The sequence below is a fragment of the Equus przewalskii genome, chromosome 12, assembly GCF_037783145.1.
Source record: "Equus przewalskii isolate Varuska chromosome 12, EquPr2, whole genome shotgun sequence".
NCBI classification, from domain to species: Eukaryota; Metazoa; Chordata; class Mammalia; order Perissodactyla; family Equidae; genus Equus; species Equus przewalskii.
In genome coordinates, this window is record NC_091842.1 from 33,130,474 (window position 1) to 33,145,677 (window position 15,204).

At 51.5% G+C, this 15,204-nt stretch overlaps 1 protein-coding gene across 9 annotated transcripts in view; it reads left to right on the forward strand.

Annotated features, from left to right (window-relative positions):
• The window catches only part of LITAF (lipopolysaccharide induced TNF factor), a 35,819-nt gene extending 20,615 nt beyond the window's left edge, over nt 1-15,204 (forward strand). For 6 of the 9 annotated variants that reach the window (XM_070566742.1, XM_070566739.1, XM_070566746.1 and 3 more), the window contains exons 2-4: nt 7,652-7,876; nt 10,378-10,534; nt 13,608-15,204. In XM_070566742.1, the coding sequence (XP_070422843.1) occupies nt 7,652-7,876; nt 10,378-10,534; nt 13,608-13,716 (491 nt within the window). In that variant the 3' untranslated portion in view covers nt 13,717-15,204. Of the gene's footprint in view, nt 1-3,730; nt 4,274-4,528; nt 4,635-6,761; nt 7,037-7,651; nt 7,877-10,377; nt 10,535-13,607 lie in introns of those variants that run through there. The other 3 variants (XM_070566744.1, XM_070566743.1, XM_070566741.1) reach the window with 3 other exon arrangements.

Consider the following 15,204-nt stretch of genomic DNA (forward strand, 5'->3'; position numbering starts at 1 on the left):
AGAAAGAAAAGTGACAAGTTTGGCAGAGAAACACGTATGAAGAACAGCTAACACGTACTGAGAGCTCCTGTGTCCCTCGTTGCTTTGGTTCCTTTTCACAAGGGGGTTCATTTAATCCTCCCTCATTTGAACCCTAAGAAACTACCCTTGTGTCCCTTTTACAGATGGGAAAACCGAGGCACCAGATTGATGCCATGGGGCGTGGGGGAGCCTGGATGTGACCACAGGCGGTCTGGCTCCAGACCCTGCACCGTTGATTTCTGAGCTGTGTAGAGAGGTTTGGGGGGATTAATTCTCCCTGGGAAAGGCCAGGGAGAGCTTCTTGGAGGAGGTGACCTGCACGCTGGGATATGGTAGGTGAGAGGGCAAAGAGGAAAGAGCATGCCCGGGGGGCATGTTTGGGACTTCTAAGCAGAACTACAGACACAGGGAAGATTTGCGATGGTGCTGGGAGGTGAAGTGAGAGGGCGGGGAGTTGGGGGGTCCACTGGGTCCTGGGAGCCCCCTCCATCCTGGGCAACCCAGGACCTTCGGTCACTCTAGTGGGGTGCAGGTTGGAGGGGTGTCAGACCGACCCCCGTGGTCTTGATTTTAGGTAAATGGGGGTGGGTTGAGCTCTGACTGGCCTCGGCTTGTGACATGGAGACTAGAGATTTCCAGGAATGCCTGTGTTTTTCTTTTTATTGAGGTAAAGCTCACAGATCTTGAATGAACCATGTTCAAGCCGCGTGTAGGATATTCACAGTGTGGTGCAACCATTGCCTCTGTCTAGTTCCTAAACGTTTTCATCACCCCAAAGGGAAACCCCGTCCCCGTTAATCCTCACTCTCCCCCCAACCCCTGGCCACCACTAATTTGCTTTCTGTCTCTGTGGATTGACCTGTTCTGGACCTTTCGTATAAAGGAATCGTTCTACGTTTGGCCTTTTCTGTCTGGCTTCTGTCGCTTAGTGTATTTTTGAGGTTCATCCTGGGGTGTCTGGGAGCCCACCTAGCAGTGATAGGTCAGGTCGGCCGGCCATCTCCGGACGTCCTCTAGCCTCAGACCCTGCCCGTCGAACTTGGGATTCTGGGCAGCACGCGAGGGAACGCCGGTGCGGACCCAGAAGGAGCGAGCGCCTGGAACGGCGGCTCCCCCCGGGGTGTTTCAGGGAATTCTAAGCCTATTGAGGCTGCATTTTTTAGGAGCACACCTGTTGCTGAAATCAAGGTCCCTGGGGTGGTTTACTCCCACGTCTCGAGGTTTCAGGACCAGTTCGCTAATACCGGTTCAGGGCGCGAAGATCGCTGGACCCGAGGGTATGACTTCTCTTCAGGACTTCGAGGGCTCTTTCCTCCTCTTTCCACAGGGACGCAAAAAAGCGGAGGTTGAGCTGCTCTGAGACTCGCTTGGCCAGAGAAGCTGCCATTGCTCCCAGAATGTCGTAGCAGGTGCCGAGACATCGCGCACCACACTGTCGCTTTAAATCTGCAACTTTGGACACAGTTGCATTTGAGAGATTCTGAGGTCTCCCACCTCATCGTTTGTTTCCCCAAAAATGAGAAAGAAGAGCTTCGTGGAAATCTACCTTTGGTTGATCATTAAGATCCTGGCCCCTGATCCTTACTGAAGAAGCAGCTCATTTTGAATTGCAAAACAAAATTAGTTGGACAAAATTAGCTGGAATCCGTAAGAGGCTGGGACTTCTCCATCTTGTCTTGGGCGTGTGGTGTGAAAGTCGGCAGTAAATGCGTCTTTTTATGCGCGTTTGGCGGGCAAAGAGAAAGAGGTGACTTCTTGCGAGGCGTTCAATTATATTGCTTCCACTGAGAGTCTATTTTCTTTTCGCACTTTGTTTGGGGGCAAGGTGTGCAACTGCTGACTGCATCTGAATCTCCCAGCCTGGGAGGGCTTTTGGTGAGTTCTCAAGAGCTCCGGAGTCCGATGGGCGTGGCTTCCAACCCCAGCCCTGCCACTGCATCTGTGTGACTTTGGACAAGTGGCTTAACCTCTCTGGGTGCCCCGGTTTTTTTGTTGGTACATTGGGAAAATGATGACAATAATTCCTGACTCGGGGGTGTGGGCATTCCACGGGATGATGCGTGTAAGGGGTGAATTACAGAGCCCGTGGCAGTAAATAGGAGCCCGCCTGTTACGGTTCATTCTAATGCAGTTGTGATCTGGGATGGGGGTGCAGAGTAGAGAGAAGAAGATTCGCTCAGGCCAAAACTGCTGGCCTCGAAGATGCCAAAGTCAGGTTTGAAGAGCCTAGTGATCTGGTGCCCCTTACCCTTCACTTTCTTCCCGGGGTGAGGACACGGGAGTGACTGGTGCAGGAGGAAGTGGACGCCAGCCGGCCCAGCCCTGCTCAGCCCCAGTACAGCGGGGGGAGTGACCCTGACTGGTGACCCTCACCCTGCCCACATCCCTCGGTTGTGGCTCATGAGGTTAAGGCGTGAGAGGGCTGGTCGTGCCTGGAAAAGAATACACGGATGTCGGGGGCACCAGGACGTGGTCAGTAAAAGGTTCAAGTGCGTTGGGTTGCTTTGCCTTTATGACGGCGAGAAAAGAGGGATGCATCTTAGAAATACTGAATGACCAAATGCTGGCGATTTGGAAAGCTCGCTGTGCCCGAATACCTCCGTCCACACCGCATTCTCACTGGGGACCCGAGGGAGCGAAAATCAGTTCTCAGGGGAGGAGAGAGATGCAAAAAAAAGTCTGAGATATTACAGTGATGTGCGGCCCTCCCAAACTTGAGCCAACCTAATGAAGTCTTATTTCTTAGTATTTAATTTCTCTCGCTAGGCAGAAATCAAATTATATTTAAATGAATTAAATTTAGATGTAATTTAATTTTTCTCCTTGGCAGGTGGGGGGGGGTGGTTGGGAAGATGATGGGGAGGCAGCGGTAATGAAAACAAGACTGAGAAATCCTGTTGTGTACCCGGGTTGGGTGAATGCGCCTCGCCCAGACTCATTCCTGTAGCCTAGGAAGAAATCTCCGTACACCCCTCCCCGCCCATGTGAGAGAATTTCTTGGGACGTGGAAGATGGGAAATTTTCAGCTGGGGGCCCCCAAAATTCCAAGTGGCCTGTTTAGAGCTGAGAAAGTGGGGGCCAGGCTCATGCAGTTGGTCATGAGCCAGTTTCCAAGCCCAAGCCGAGTTGTTGCATCAGAAATGCATCTCCATGTGCCAGGTTTTCCTTTTCTCCATGTGTTTCCTTTTCTGTGAGCAGCGGTCCCATTCGGCTACATATTTGACCCCAAAGCAGCATAGGAAAGGGGGGCCCTTGTTCCTGAAGGGTTCAGAATTTCAAGATGGCGGCACGGAGCATTCCAGTGAGCAGGGCACCCCTGGGTGCAGGGCCCTGGGGGGTGGCTCAGCTCCCACGCCCACGAGGCCAGCCCTGGTCCCATTTTCCACGTTTGAAAAAGGCGTTTGGAAGGCCTCTCTGGGTTTGGAAGTAGCTAACGAGAGAGTCCTTCCAAGATGGTGGAGACAGCACTCGGCAGTCTTAGCGTTTTCTTGATTTCTGTGGGGGGTGGAAGGTGGGTCGAGAATCGCCTTCAATACGTTCTTTTAAATGGACAGTCGAGAAGAGCCACCCTCAGGGCCTTAATAACAAAGTTAAACAGTGCGGGAGGGAGGCAGGAGGCCCCCTTGTTTGTTCTTTTATTTCCCCCCACAAAGCTCCCTGTCACCACGGCAACCTGGGCTCCCCGAGACCGCCCGGCCCCCAGGCCCCCAGAGGGGTTCTCAAGGCTGTGCTTTCACGGGGCGAAGCCGTGGTTTGCTGTTCTGTTAGACTCGGAGATGCTTTCCAGTTTGTTCCAGAAGATGTGATTGTGCTGGCACCTTAGCACCCAGGGCCTGATCTGGGGTGACGGAGAGCTCTCTGGTGGCGGCGGAGCGGGTGTCTGTGTGTGACTGTGTTTGTATGTTTCTCTGTCTGTGTGTGTGTGGATGTGTGTGATGTCTGTGTGTGTGAATATGTGTGAATGTGTGTGTGTGTGAGTATGTCTGTGTGAATGGGGGTGTGTGTTGTCTGTATGTGAATGTGTCTGTGTGTGCCTGTGTGTATGTTTGTGTATAGTGTCTGTGTGTGTGTGTATGAATATGTTTGTGTGAATGTGTGTGTGTGTTGTCTGTATGTGAATGTGTCTTTGTGCGCCTGTGTATATGATGTCTCTGTGTGTGTGTGTGAATATGTCTGTGTGTGTGTGTGTTGGAGTGAGAGACTGGTTGTTGCTCATAAGCGTTTCACGTTGAGGTGATGAGGATGGGTGCAGGCAAGTTGAGCGAATCCTTTCTGGAAGGGTGGGTGGCTGGGTGGCTGGGTGGGCCCCTGCCCCCCGGGCGGGGAAGCCAAATTAAAGAGAAGTGGGGTCGGGGGCGAAACAGAACCGGGCCTGGCTGGAGTGGCATTTCCTGGCCTGGGGCCTGGGGAAAGGAAGGCGGTGGAATTTATTTAGAAAGCTTGCAGACCAGCTGGTTATTTATTTATTTTTTTTACGATTCTGGCCTGTTGCTCTTGCTCTTTTCAGAATTAGAAGCATGTTTCTGTGTCTGTTGGATCCAAAGGTGGCGTTCCCCAGAGGCGGGCCTGAGGTTCCGGAAAGTGGGCTGTGACCATAAGAAAGATGGTGTCTGGTCAGTGCACGGGGCCCCAGGCTGTAATTTCCAGACCGGGAACTCAGGCCCTCCCTTCCTCTAGAGGTCAGGGAGAGAAGGCCACCCCACCCGCACACCTGCACGGTCCCGCTTGGTGACGCCACGGCCGGGGCGCGTTTCTTCACTCCTGGAGGAGGGAGGCGATGGTTGTGCAGGAGAGAAGTTGCGCTCCTCCGTTGCATCATTGCCTCCCAGCGGTTTGGCCCAAACTCTTTGCACAATGTGGGGCACCCTGAGACCTTTTCCCCCCGGCAAGCAGTGCTCTTTTAGGCTTTCGGGTGTTTTCTGCTCTTGTGGGTTTTTCTGTGACTCAGTTTGATAAATAAATTTTGTGGGCGGCCCCGGGTCTGCCTTCCCTGAGATGGGAAGGAATGGCGCATCCTTGACGGTCAACCTGGATGTCCTGACTGCCCGGCACCGAGGCCGTGCTCCCCGGGCTGGAGTCTCCGTGAGCCAGACCCCGCCAGGAGCAGCCGGGAGGCTGCCGGGAGGGAACATCAGCCGACTCGGGCTGAGCCTGGTGAAGCAGAGTCCGGGGGCTGGCGTTTGTGCTGTGTCTTCCCTCCTCCGTCTGTGCTTCTGTTCCTGTGTGTCAGAGGAAACTGGCAACACACCCTGACCGCTTTTCACAGTCGTTCTCATTTTTAAACCCTGAACTTGTTTTCGCAGAGATGTCCTGTGGTCTTGTTAACCCTCCTCTGGAGTCTTGTGTGAAGGCCCCTGTCCCCTCCACCTTCTTGCTTCTCTTCCAGACTTTCTGCTTCATCTGCCCTTTCTAGGGTTGGACTTTTCCTCTCTCTATAACCTTCCATGGCTCCCATTGCTCCATAGCATTGCTGTAGAACCAGAAAGCAAGCCACATAGGTAATTTGAAGTTTTTTAGCAGCTGTGTTTTAAAAAGTAAAGAGAAACAGGTGAAATGGATTTTAACAATATGTTTTATTTAACTCTATCTAAAATTTTCTCGTTTCAACATACAGTCAATATAACAAAATTATGAAGGAGATATTTCACGTTAGTCTCTTAAATAGTTTTTGAGGGCCAGCCCTGGTGGCCTAGTGGTTAAGTTGAGCGTGCTCTGCTTCTGTGGCCCACCTTTGGTTCCTGGGTGTGGACCTACACTACTTATCTGTTAGCTGCCATGCTGTGCTGGCAGCCCACATACTAAAAAAAAGAAAAAAGAGGAAGATTGGCATGGATAGAAGCTCAGGGTGAATATCTTCCTCAGCCAAAAAAAAAAAAAAAAAGAAGAAGAAGAAGAAGAAGAAAAATTTTTGAAAGCCAGGGTATATTTTACATTGCCGTCATATTACAAATTGGATGCTAAAATTTTATCAAAAACATTTGCTCTCGATTCAGAGTTCATTAAATTTGCTGTTGAAAAAGTGGATTCACATACCCGAGATGTCCCAGACTTACAGAAAAGTTTTCTAATAATTAAGTTGGGGATTCAATTTTAAATTTAAATTTCTTAAACTTAAATAATGACTTCAAAATTCAGTTCCTCAGCCACACTAGCCGCTTTTCAAGTGTTCAGCAGCCTTGTGTGGCTGCTGGCGACCGTATTAGGCAGCCCAGATAGAGGACATTTCCGTCCTTCCAGAAAGTTCCATCAGACAGCCACAGGCTTCTAGAGTAAAGTCCAGACACCTCCAGAGGAGTTTCAGAATTTTCTAGAAACTGGCCGCAACCTGCCTCGCTTTCTTTATTGACTTTGTTTTACACGTGTCCACTTTCCCATGCCTCTTTTTCCACTTCGAAATGCCTTTTTATCTCTTCCCCTGGGGAAATCTCCTTTCAGGCTCGGCTTAAAGGCGGAGCTTCCTGGAAGGGTCCCCCCTTCTCCCCGAAGCAGAGTTCATGGCTGCCTCTGCCTCCCACGGGTTCTAGAAGACGGGGCCGAATGCGTGGGAAGGGGCGCAGGCTGGTCGGAGCCCCCGGACCGTGGCACGCTGCCCTCCCGGCTCATTTCCTCCTTTCTCCTGGGACCGATTTGAATGGCTCTTCTAACGCAGCCTGAGCCCTGCCCCATTGGAAAAACACAGCCGCACAAAGGACGGACTGTGTCCTCTGCAGCTGCCCTGGGGCTGCTGCGCGCAGGACTTCAGACAGGAACGCAGCCCGGGCGCAGGAGGTGTAATTCTAGGCGGGCATCAGCTCCGTCGGGGTGGGGCGGGGACGCTTTCTCTGCCCTCACGAAAGGAAATGTGTGCCTGGCTGCCTGGTACTCAGTTTTCAGAATGGGAACTGATGCGTGTGTTTACTTTTTAAAAAAACTATAACATAACGTCCAGAACAGGGCGCACGTCTTCATTGTGCAGCTCGAGTTGTCACAGAGTGAATGTACCCATGTCACCAGCCCCCAGATGAAGAAAGAGGACGTGAGCAGCCCCCCCAGAAGACCCCCTCCCGCCCCCTCCCAGACTCTGCTCCGCCTCCCAGGGGGACCACTTTCCGACTTGGGGCCCGTGATTCGTTTTGCCTGTTTCTGAACTTTATGTAAATGGCGTGGTTGACGGGGAGCTTTTTTAGGCGTCTGGCTTGTTTTGCTGTTAATTCTGATAGTTTGTGGTTGCGTTTTGAAAGCCATTGTCTTTTCTGTCCCCTGAAACACCATTAGTGAGACCAGCAGTTAGAAAGAAACGAGCAAGAACGCTGGGTGTGAAAGACGCGTTTGGGCGTTGGATTCAAATGCAAAGACTTCTGCTTAAATTTGGCGGATGTGCACCCTTTGAGATTTTCTCAGCTTTGGCGCTTTTTCGGTCGCTGTTATTTACCTTTTCTCTCCATCTAGGGAATCCCTCGTTAAGGTGACAATTCTTGCACCTCGAAGGGACGTTAACTCCCCTTCCGGCTTTTGGACAAGGCTGGACGCGACTCATTTCCTCAGGTTTTCTGGTTGTCAGGTGGAGAATTAAAGATCAGAGTGGAAAAGAGAGAGAGAGAGAGAGATGTCCACTGAGTTTCTGATCTGGTCTCTTCTGGTTTTGCTTTAGGTAAAATGTCTGCTCCAGGATCCTACCAGGCGTCCGCTGGGCCTTCCTCGGTGCCAACGGCGCCCCCGTCGTATGAAGAGACAGTGGGCGTTCACAGCTACTTCCCCACGCCCCCGGCCCCGGTGCCTGGGCCCACCACGGGGCTGGTGACGGGCCCGGATGGGAAGGGCATGAATCCGCCTGCCTACTACACCCAGCCAGTGCCGGTCCCTAACGCCAATGCAAGTACGTGCGACTCCCCCCCCCCGCAGGTCCCCCTTAGCGCCCTGGCCTTGGGGACCCCAGGAGAATGAAGAGAGGGACCACGGTGGCTCTGCCTGAAGTCCAGCTTTCCCCTTTATCCTGAAATTTCACGTGCAGTCTTAGGTTCCACATTGGCGAGGCCCATGGCTTTTCCTAATAAAGTACAGCTGTGGGCTTTTCCACGCCCGCCATAAACCCATCCTTTGGCACTTATCACAGAGGTACAGCCAACTATCCCAGAGGAATTTGGGAAGGAGAATTGGCTTTTAAGGGCCCCCACCCTTCCTGCTGAGGTCTGGCGGGAGAGCCCGTGCCCGAGGCCGGGGCTGGAGAAGAAGAGGGAGAGGAGACAGCCCCTTGGGAGGACCGGGTGAGCCCCAGCCCACCGTTCGCACAGGTGGCCCCCTACCCCCCAGCAGCTTCTTCGTGACCTCGCCCTTTGGGATTTCCTGCTGCCCAGGTGTGCCCAGGTGTGCAGTGGCTTCACCATCACCAGCAGCTCAGGAGGAAACCACGGCTCAGTGAGTGGGCCGGGAGTCAGACGGCCTGGGTCCACCCACCCTCCTGGTGCCTCAGTTTCCCCGTCTGTAAACCGGTGCTCGTCAGGTCCCTCAGTGGGTTGTGAAGGTTGCAGAAAGGCCTCTGAGTCATCACTTGATAAATGGGCACTAATGTCGTCACTGTGCTCTAGTAACTTTGACCCTTGAGATGGGAGAAGACCAGATGATGATTTTAGACTATTTCAGAGCACGCTCTGATCCATAAATAACTCATTCTCGTACCAAAAAAAACACAATAAAATTTACGCGTAAGTGCTAAAGCATGCTTCACTACTGCGTTTCTAGAAGGTCTTTCTAGGAGTATTAGGTTCAGTTAGCTCTGGGCAATAGTTAATTTCTCCTAATTCGTGGATGATAGAAATGGCATTCCAACACCCCTAAAAAAGGAACAGAAGGAAGTCGCATTGACAGAAATATGAGCTTAAACAACTTTGCCAAAAAACAGAAAGAGCATGCTGGACTGTGAGGGCTTTGTGACCTGAATCATGATGATTGACGTCTGATGATTGTGAATGCCTGTGCATGTTTTCACATAGTTTTCTGTTTTTAGCATGATTTTATGTGCTCATTTCGTGTATCGACACGGCCGCCCGACTTGTCTTAAAGAGCCGGGTCCATGTTCCTCAGCTCGGTAAACTGCAGCCTCGTCCCCGGGTGTAAGAGTTTCTAAGGAGCCCCCTGTGAACAGAGGGAATTGTCGCTCGCGGTTCACTCTGTACCAGGCCCGCTGTGAGGTTCTTTGCCATCCTTATCTCATTTAATCCTAGCAACGACTCCGTTCCTTCCATTTTTTAACCAACAGCTTTTTTGAGCTATAATTCCCTTACCATCAAGTTCACTCTTTTAAAGGATATACGATTCAGTGGTTTTACTATATTCACAGAGTTGTGCAGCCATGAGCTCTAATTCCAGAACGTCTCCATCCCCCCAGAAAGAAACCCCGGACCCGTTAGTGTCATTCCCCATTTCCCCCTCCCCCAGCCCCTGCAACCGCTAACGTGCGGAGGAAGAGAATTGAGGCGGAAAGCCATCACATTGCTGTTTCTGAAATTGCTGTCGGTGGACCCCCTTTGAAGAAGCACTCAGGGAGCTTAAAAAGCAGCTTGAGGACCCCTCCCCAGACTTGCTGAATGAGACTGCCTTGGGGGCAGGGCCTGGGAATCTGCATTCCCACTAAGCTCCCCACGTGAGTCCAGGGTCAGTCGAGATTGAAATGCTGGCGTGGCTGAGCCACACGCCTCCTCCAGGAACACGCGGTCTCTCCCCATCTCGGGTGTGGAGCTTTTGAGGGCCCCTGAAGCCATAGTTCTGGAAATCTGCCACTGCTTTCTCTTTTTCCCTTTGTGTCATTTTTCTCCCCACCCCAACTTGTTTTTATTTTTTATAAAATACACGTAACATGAAACTTCTCCTCTTAAAGCGTTTTGGAGTGTACATTCTCATTGTCACACAGCCGTCGCCACCATCCATTGCCAGAACTTGTTCATCTGGCGAAACTAAAGCTCCGTCCCCATTAGACAGTAACTCCGCCACCCCCTCCCCAGCCCCTGGCAGCCACCCGTCTACTCTGTCTCTGTGAATGTGACTGTTCTGGGTGCCTCGTATATGTGGACTCGTACACGAGCTGTCCTTTTGTGCCCGGCGCATTTCACTTACACCGCGTCCCCCAGGTTCATCCACATGGTGGCGGGTGTTTGTAAGGCTGGATAATATTCCATTTTCGTATGTAAGGATAGACCACATTGGGCTCCTCCGTCGATGGACACTTGAATAGCTCCCACCTGTTGGATCTCAGGAGGAGGGTTCCTAGGAACACGGGTGTGCAAATACCTGTCGAGACCCCCGCTTGTGCCTTTTTGTCGTCTCATGGATGTTTTCCTCGTTTACTGATCCGCCTGTCCTTGGTCCTCTCGCTCCCCTCAGTTGCCGTGCAGACGGTCTACGTCCAGCAGCCCGTCTCGTTTTTCGACCGCCCCGTCCAGATGTGTTGTCCTTCCTGCAACAAGATGATCGTGACGCAGCTGTCCTATACCGCCGGTGCCCTCACCTGGCTTTCCTGCGGGAGCCTGTGCCTGCTCGGGTAAGTCTGGGGTCCACTCGGGCCCCGGGCTCTCTTACTGTCCTCTCCTGTGGGATTTCTCAACGGCAGCACGAGCTTCTGTGTTGCGGGGGGCCGTCCTGTGCCCTGTAGGATGTTGAGCGGCATCCTTGGCCTCTATTTACTGGATCCCTCCCACATTGTTCTAACCAGAAATCATCCTCAGTTGAGAACCGCTGCTCCTGAGCGTATCCGGGCCTGGAAGCCACTGTCCCACGCGTCCTTTCTTCTTGCTCGTCTGCTCAAACCGCTCCCTGCCTGTGGAGACCAGCAGAGCAGCTGCTCGTCTCTCTGTGGGCTGAGCCTCCCAAGGATTTCTTTTTCTTCTAGAATTTCATGACCTCAATAATAATGTTTGCCTGCCTCTGAGAGAAGCTTTGCACAGTCCGTACATTAAAATACTTCATAGTCATCTCTTCAGAACTTCTCATCTTTTTATGACCTCGGGTATTTTCCCTGTTGCCCTCATGAGGAGAGCGTGTCAATATTTATGTCTGCGCCAAGGGTGTTATATTGCCAGAGATAAGAGTTTTTCTGTTCTGGGAGGAAGTTGAGGAAAGACACAGTTTAATTTCTTTTCCCCGAATGGACAGAGGCGGCCTCCTTCACGGCCGTGGAGCCTCTCGGAAACCACAGGGCCTCCGTTTTCTTCCTTGAAGGAGACGGTGTTTCTGTGTTTCTTTTCGAGAGCGCTTGCTTCTTGTGCAGTGGGCTCGCTCCTCATCATCTGCTGGTGACTCAGGTTGAGAAGGAACGACCTTTCTCTTCCTGATTTTGAAGAGAGGCTCCGAGCCTCCTTGAGGACACGGTTCCTTGGGGAAGAAAGGAGATCGAACACGTTTCTTAGCTTCTGGTTCCCTGACCTCCTCTTGGGACCCCCTTGATGGCTGTCATTTTCACTCCCCAGACAGAAAATGCTAAACAAAGCTCATTGCCTTCGGACATTCATATTAAAACTAATTTTTCTCTTTGAAATCAGGGAAAGACAGAAGGGAAACTTCTGTCGAGGGTTGGCCTCTGCTGATCTGGCTTTCAAATTGAGGCAGCTTTTCTGTTCCCTCTTCCCTTTTTCTTCCTTAAATGTAGTCCTGTGGGTTCAAATTCTGCCTCCCTTGGCTGTGTGACTATGGGCGAGTGACTTCACCTCTCTGTGCTCCAGTTTCCTCATCTGTAAACTGGGGGTAATAATGCCCACCTCGGGGGGTTGTTGAGGATAGGGGAAGTCGTGGGTGTGTGGTGCTGTTTGGAGCGGCGCCTGCGCGCGTCAGCTGCAGGTCAGGAATCTTTCTTGATGGACCGGCTGCCCCTTTGAACTCGTGGACGCTTAGGCAGCAGGAGGAAATTTCTTTCACAAGGTCACTTCTGCAGCGGCGTGTTTCCCAATTCCGCTTTAGCAAACCAATGTCTTCCTGTAAAATGTTGATTTTTAACTACATTTTTGGCAAACATTGCTTGTAAGGCTGTGGGGTCTCCTCTGACACCAGTCAGAGAACACCGGCTGGGCGTCCAGTGGCTCAGTTCAGTGCTGACATTAACTCCCAAGAGTTAGCACGTCCCGCACAGTTAAGAGCTCAGGCCCCCTCTTTAGACACCGGTTGCACGTCTTGGGCCACCTGTATTTCTGCCCGACCGGCTATAAATTGGGGGTCCCCCTCCCCCCTCTTCTGGTCTGGTTATTTGCTAGAACAGCTCATAGAACTCAGAAGGGCATTTTACTTACATTGACTGGATGCAAATGAACAGCTAGATGCAGGGGTCCCCTGGGCGAGGTCCAGAAGGGTCTCAAGGGCAGGAGCTTCTGTTCCGGTGGAGTTGGGGTGCACCCCGCTCCTGGCACGTGGATGCCTTCACCCCCCCAGCAGCCCTCCAGGGGTGGTCGTTCAAGAGTTTTCATAACGCACTCCCCAGCCGCCTTCCGCTCCCCAGAGGTCTGCAGTTGGGGCTGGAAGTTCTAACCCTCCCATCACTTGGTCTTTCTGGTGAGCAGCCCCATCCTGGAAGCTACCTGGTTGCCTCATTAGCATAAACCCAGGTGTGGTTGAAAGGGGTTTGTTAGGAATACCGGAAGACACTCCCGTCTCTCAGGAAATTCCAAGGGTTTCCGAGCTCCGTGCCAGGGACCAGGAACAAAGACCAAATGTTCTTTCTTATTATACCAGGGGCTGTAGGAAGGTCGTGCCTGTGTGTGCTGAGGATGATGACGGAGATTAAGAGATGCTATTTGGGGAGCTTTCTTTGGCTGTTGCTGGAGGAAGCAACCTCCATATGGAAAGGCGATCCTTTTAAGATAGAGATCAGCAGACAACAGCCCAGGCGCCGAATGAGCCCATCTTAAGTTTTACGGGAACACATCGCACCATTTGCTTCCGGATTTGCTGTGGCCGCTCTCCTGCTCCAACGGCAGAACACGGCCCGTGGAGCCCAAAATATGTCCTCTGTGGCCCTTTACAAAAGGACTTCACCAGCCCCAATCTCAGACTTTTGAAAGATGCCCAGATGACCCAAGATTTGAAAATACACCCAGGATAGTCCGTCTGTGGGAGCAGCCTTGGCGTTGGTTGGAGTACCAGTTTCTTACAGTTGCCGTAGCAAATTGCCACCAACCTGGTGGCGTAAGACAATAGAAATTTATTCTTTTGAAATTCTGGGGGCAAGAAGTCCAAAACAAAAGTCCACGCGCCCTCCGAAGGCTCTAAGGCAGAATCCTTCCTCGCTCTTGCAGCGTCTTGTGGTCCAAGCCGTCCTTGGCTTGTGGCTGCATCTCTGCAGTCTCTGCCTCCATCTTCCCATGGCCTTTGTCCCTCCCTGTCTCTCTGTGTGTCCCCTCCTCTTCTTACGAGGACATCAGTCATCAGGTTTAGGGAGCCCACCGGGATCGTCCAGTACGATCTCATCTTGAGATCCTTAGTCACGTCTGCAAAGACTCTTTTTCCAAATAAGGTCACAGGCATAGGTTCTGGGGGTCAGGATGTCCGCCACCCTCTTTTGGGCGGCCACCATCCAGACGGCTGCGGTCAGTGACGTGCTCCGTGTGGGGCTGTTTTTTTCCTTGCAGGTGCATAGCGGGCTGCTGCTTCATCCCCTTTTGTGTGGACGCCCTGCAGGACGTGGATCACTACTGTCCCAACTGCAAAGCTCTCCTGGGCACCTACAAGCGTTTGTAAGACTCGGCCAGACCCGGAGGGAGCCGTGTGCTGCGGAACGTCCTTCCCGACTCTCACCCAGCCCCGGCCCTGGCGGAGGGGTCCACCTTGGTGGTCTCATCTCCCGCCAGGCTCCACCTTCATGTCTTCTTTTGGGGGGAAAATACTGCAAGAGTAACACCCCTCCGAACCCCAGAAATTGCTGCTTGGAGCCATCCACAGGCCATGCAAAGACGTTCACCTCGAGGGCTGGTTCAGGGGTTTCCTGCCCACCCGTGACCCCCCGTCATCCCGTCTCACTGTGATTGTTGCCCCTTCTCAGTATCCTCTGGTGATTGGCCATTGGCTGGCTTCTTTTCTTGCCTCACGGGGCCTTTCCGGGGGTGGTCTCAAACTGAGAAGCCACGGGTTGCCTTATTTTAGAGACTGTTCTGGCCCGAATATGGCTGAACCAGCCCTTAGTGCCTACTTTTGTATCTATCTGTTCCCACTTCTGATGACAGAAATCTTGCCTTATAGACTAAGGGCTGGGTTCTCGGATTCTGTAATTGCAGACTTTTCCTTAGCACACAAATTCACTTTAATTTCTTAATTCATTTTTGAGTACAAGGAGGGGCTATTCACACCCACCGGATACACATCCACAAGGTCGTGAAGGCATGCTGGAAGTACCGGGCTGGCTCTTATCATGGGTCGGCTTTCCCTCGGTTCTTTGTACCAGATCCTCAGCCGCTTTCGTGAATGGCTATTTTCTCCTAGAGGAATTGTTTGTATTAACAGTTTTATGACCTCCTTTTGGTCTTAACCACCTTCGGACATAATTTTGAAAGGAAGGTTTATAGAACAATCTTCCTTAACCATATGACTGGTATCATTTTCCTGTCTGCTGATGCGTTCTCACATTTTTATTTTTCTTAACAGAAAAAGTAATGGATCCTTTCATCCACTGCCTTTATTTGGGTTTAGCATGTTTCTTAAAATCTCTAGATGGAACTCTTAAAGCGGGGCCCCTTTGGGGTTCCCGGTGGCATGTTTGAGAAGACGAGGGAAGGCGTGATGGGGCATGTCTGGGTACCATGGTGCTGAAAAGCTTGGGGAACCTGGACTTTTCCAAGGAATCTGGAGTCGTATTTTTCCAAAATGCAATTTGTCATATAACATCGGAAGACCTGATTCCTAGGACTCAGAAACAGCAAACCAGAGTTCTCGGTTAGCTGCTGTGTCATCTTTGAAACCAGGACAAAACCGGGTTCGACTTTCAGGAGTCCCCGTTCTGATAATAAAGAGGCACAGAGATTGCATGTGAATAATATTATATGGAAATCAGACCTAGAGCTGGAATGAAAATCTGTATATTGGTTGAAAACTATAGTCATAACCGTTGATTTTGCTTATTCATTTGATGTTTTGAAGGTTCCAGTAATTATTTTTGCAATGAATATGGATTACTACATAGTCCTTTGGTGTTATCCTGCTTTTAAAAAAATAAACTCTGGTTCGCTCAGTGAA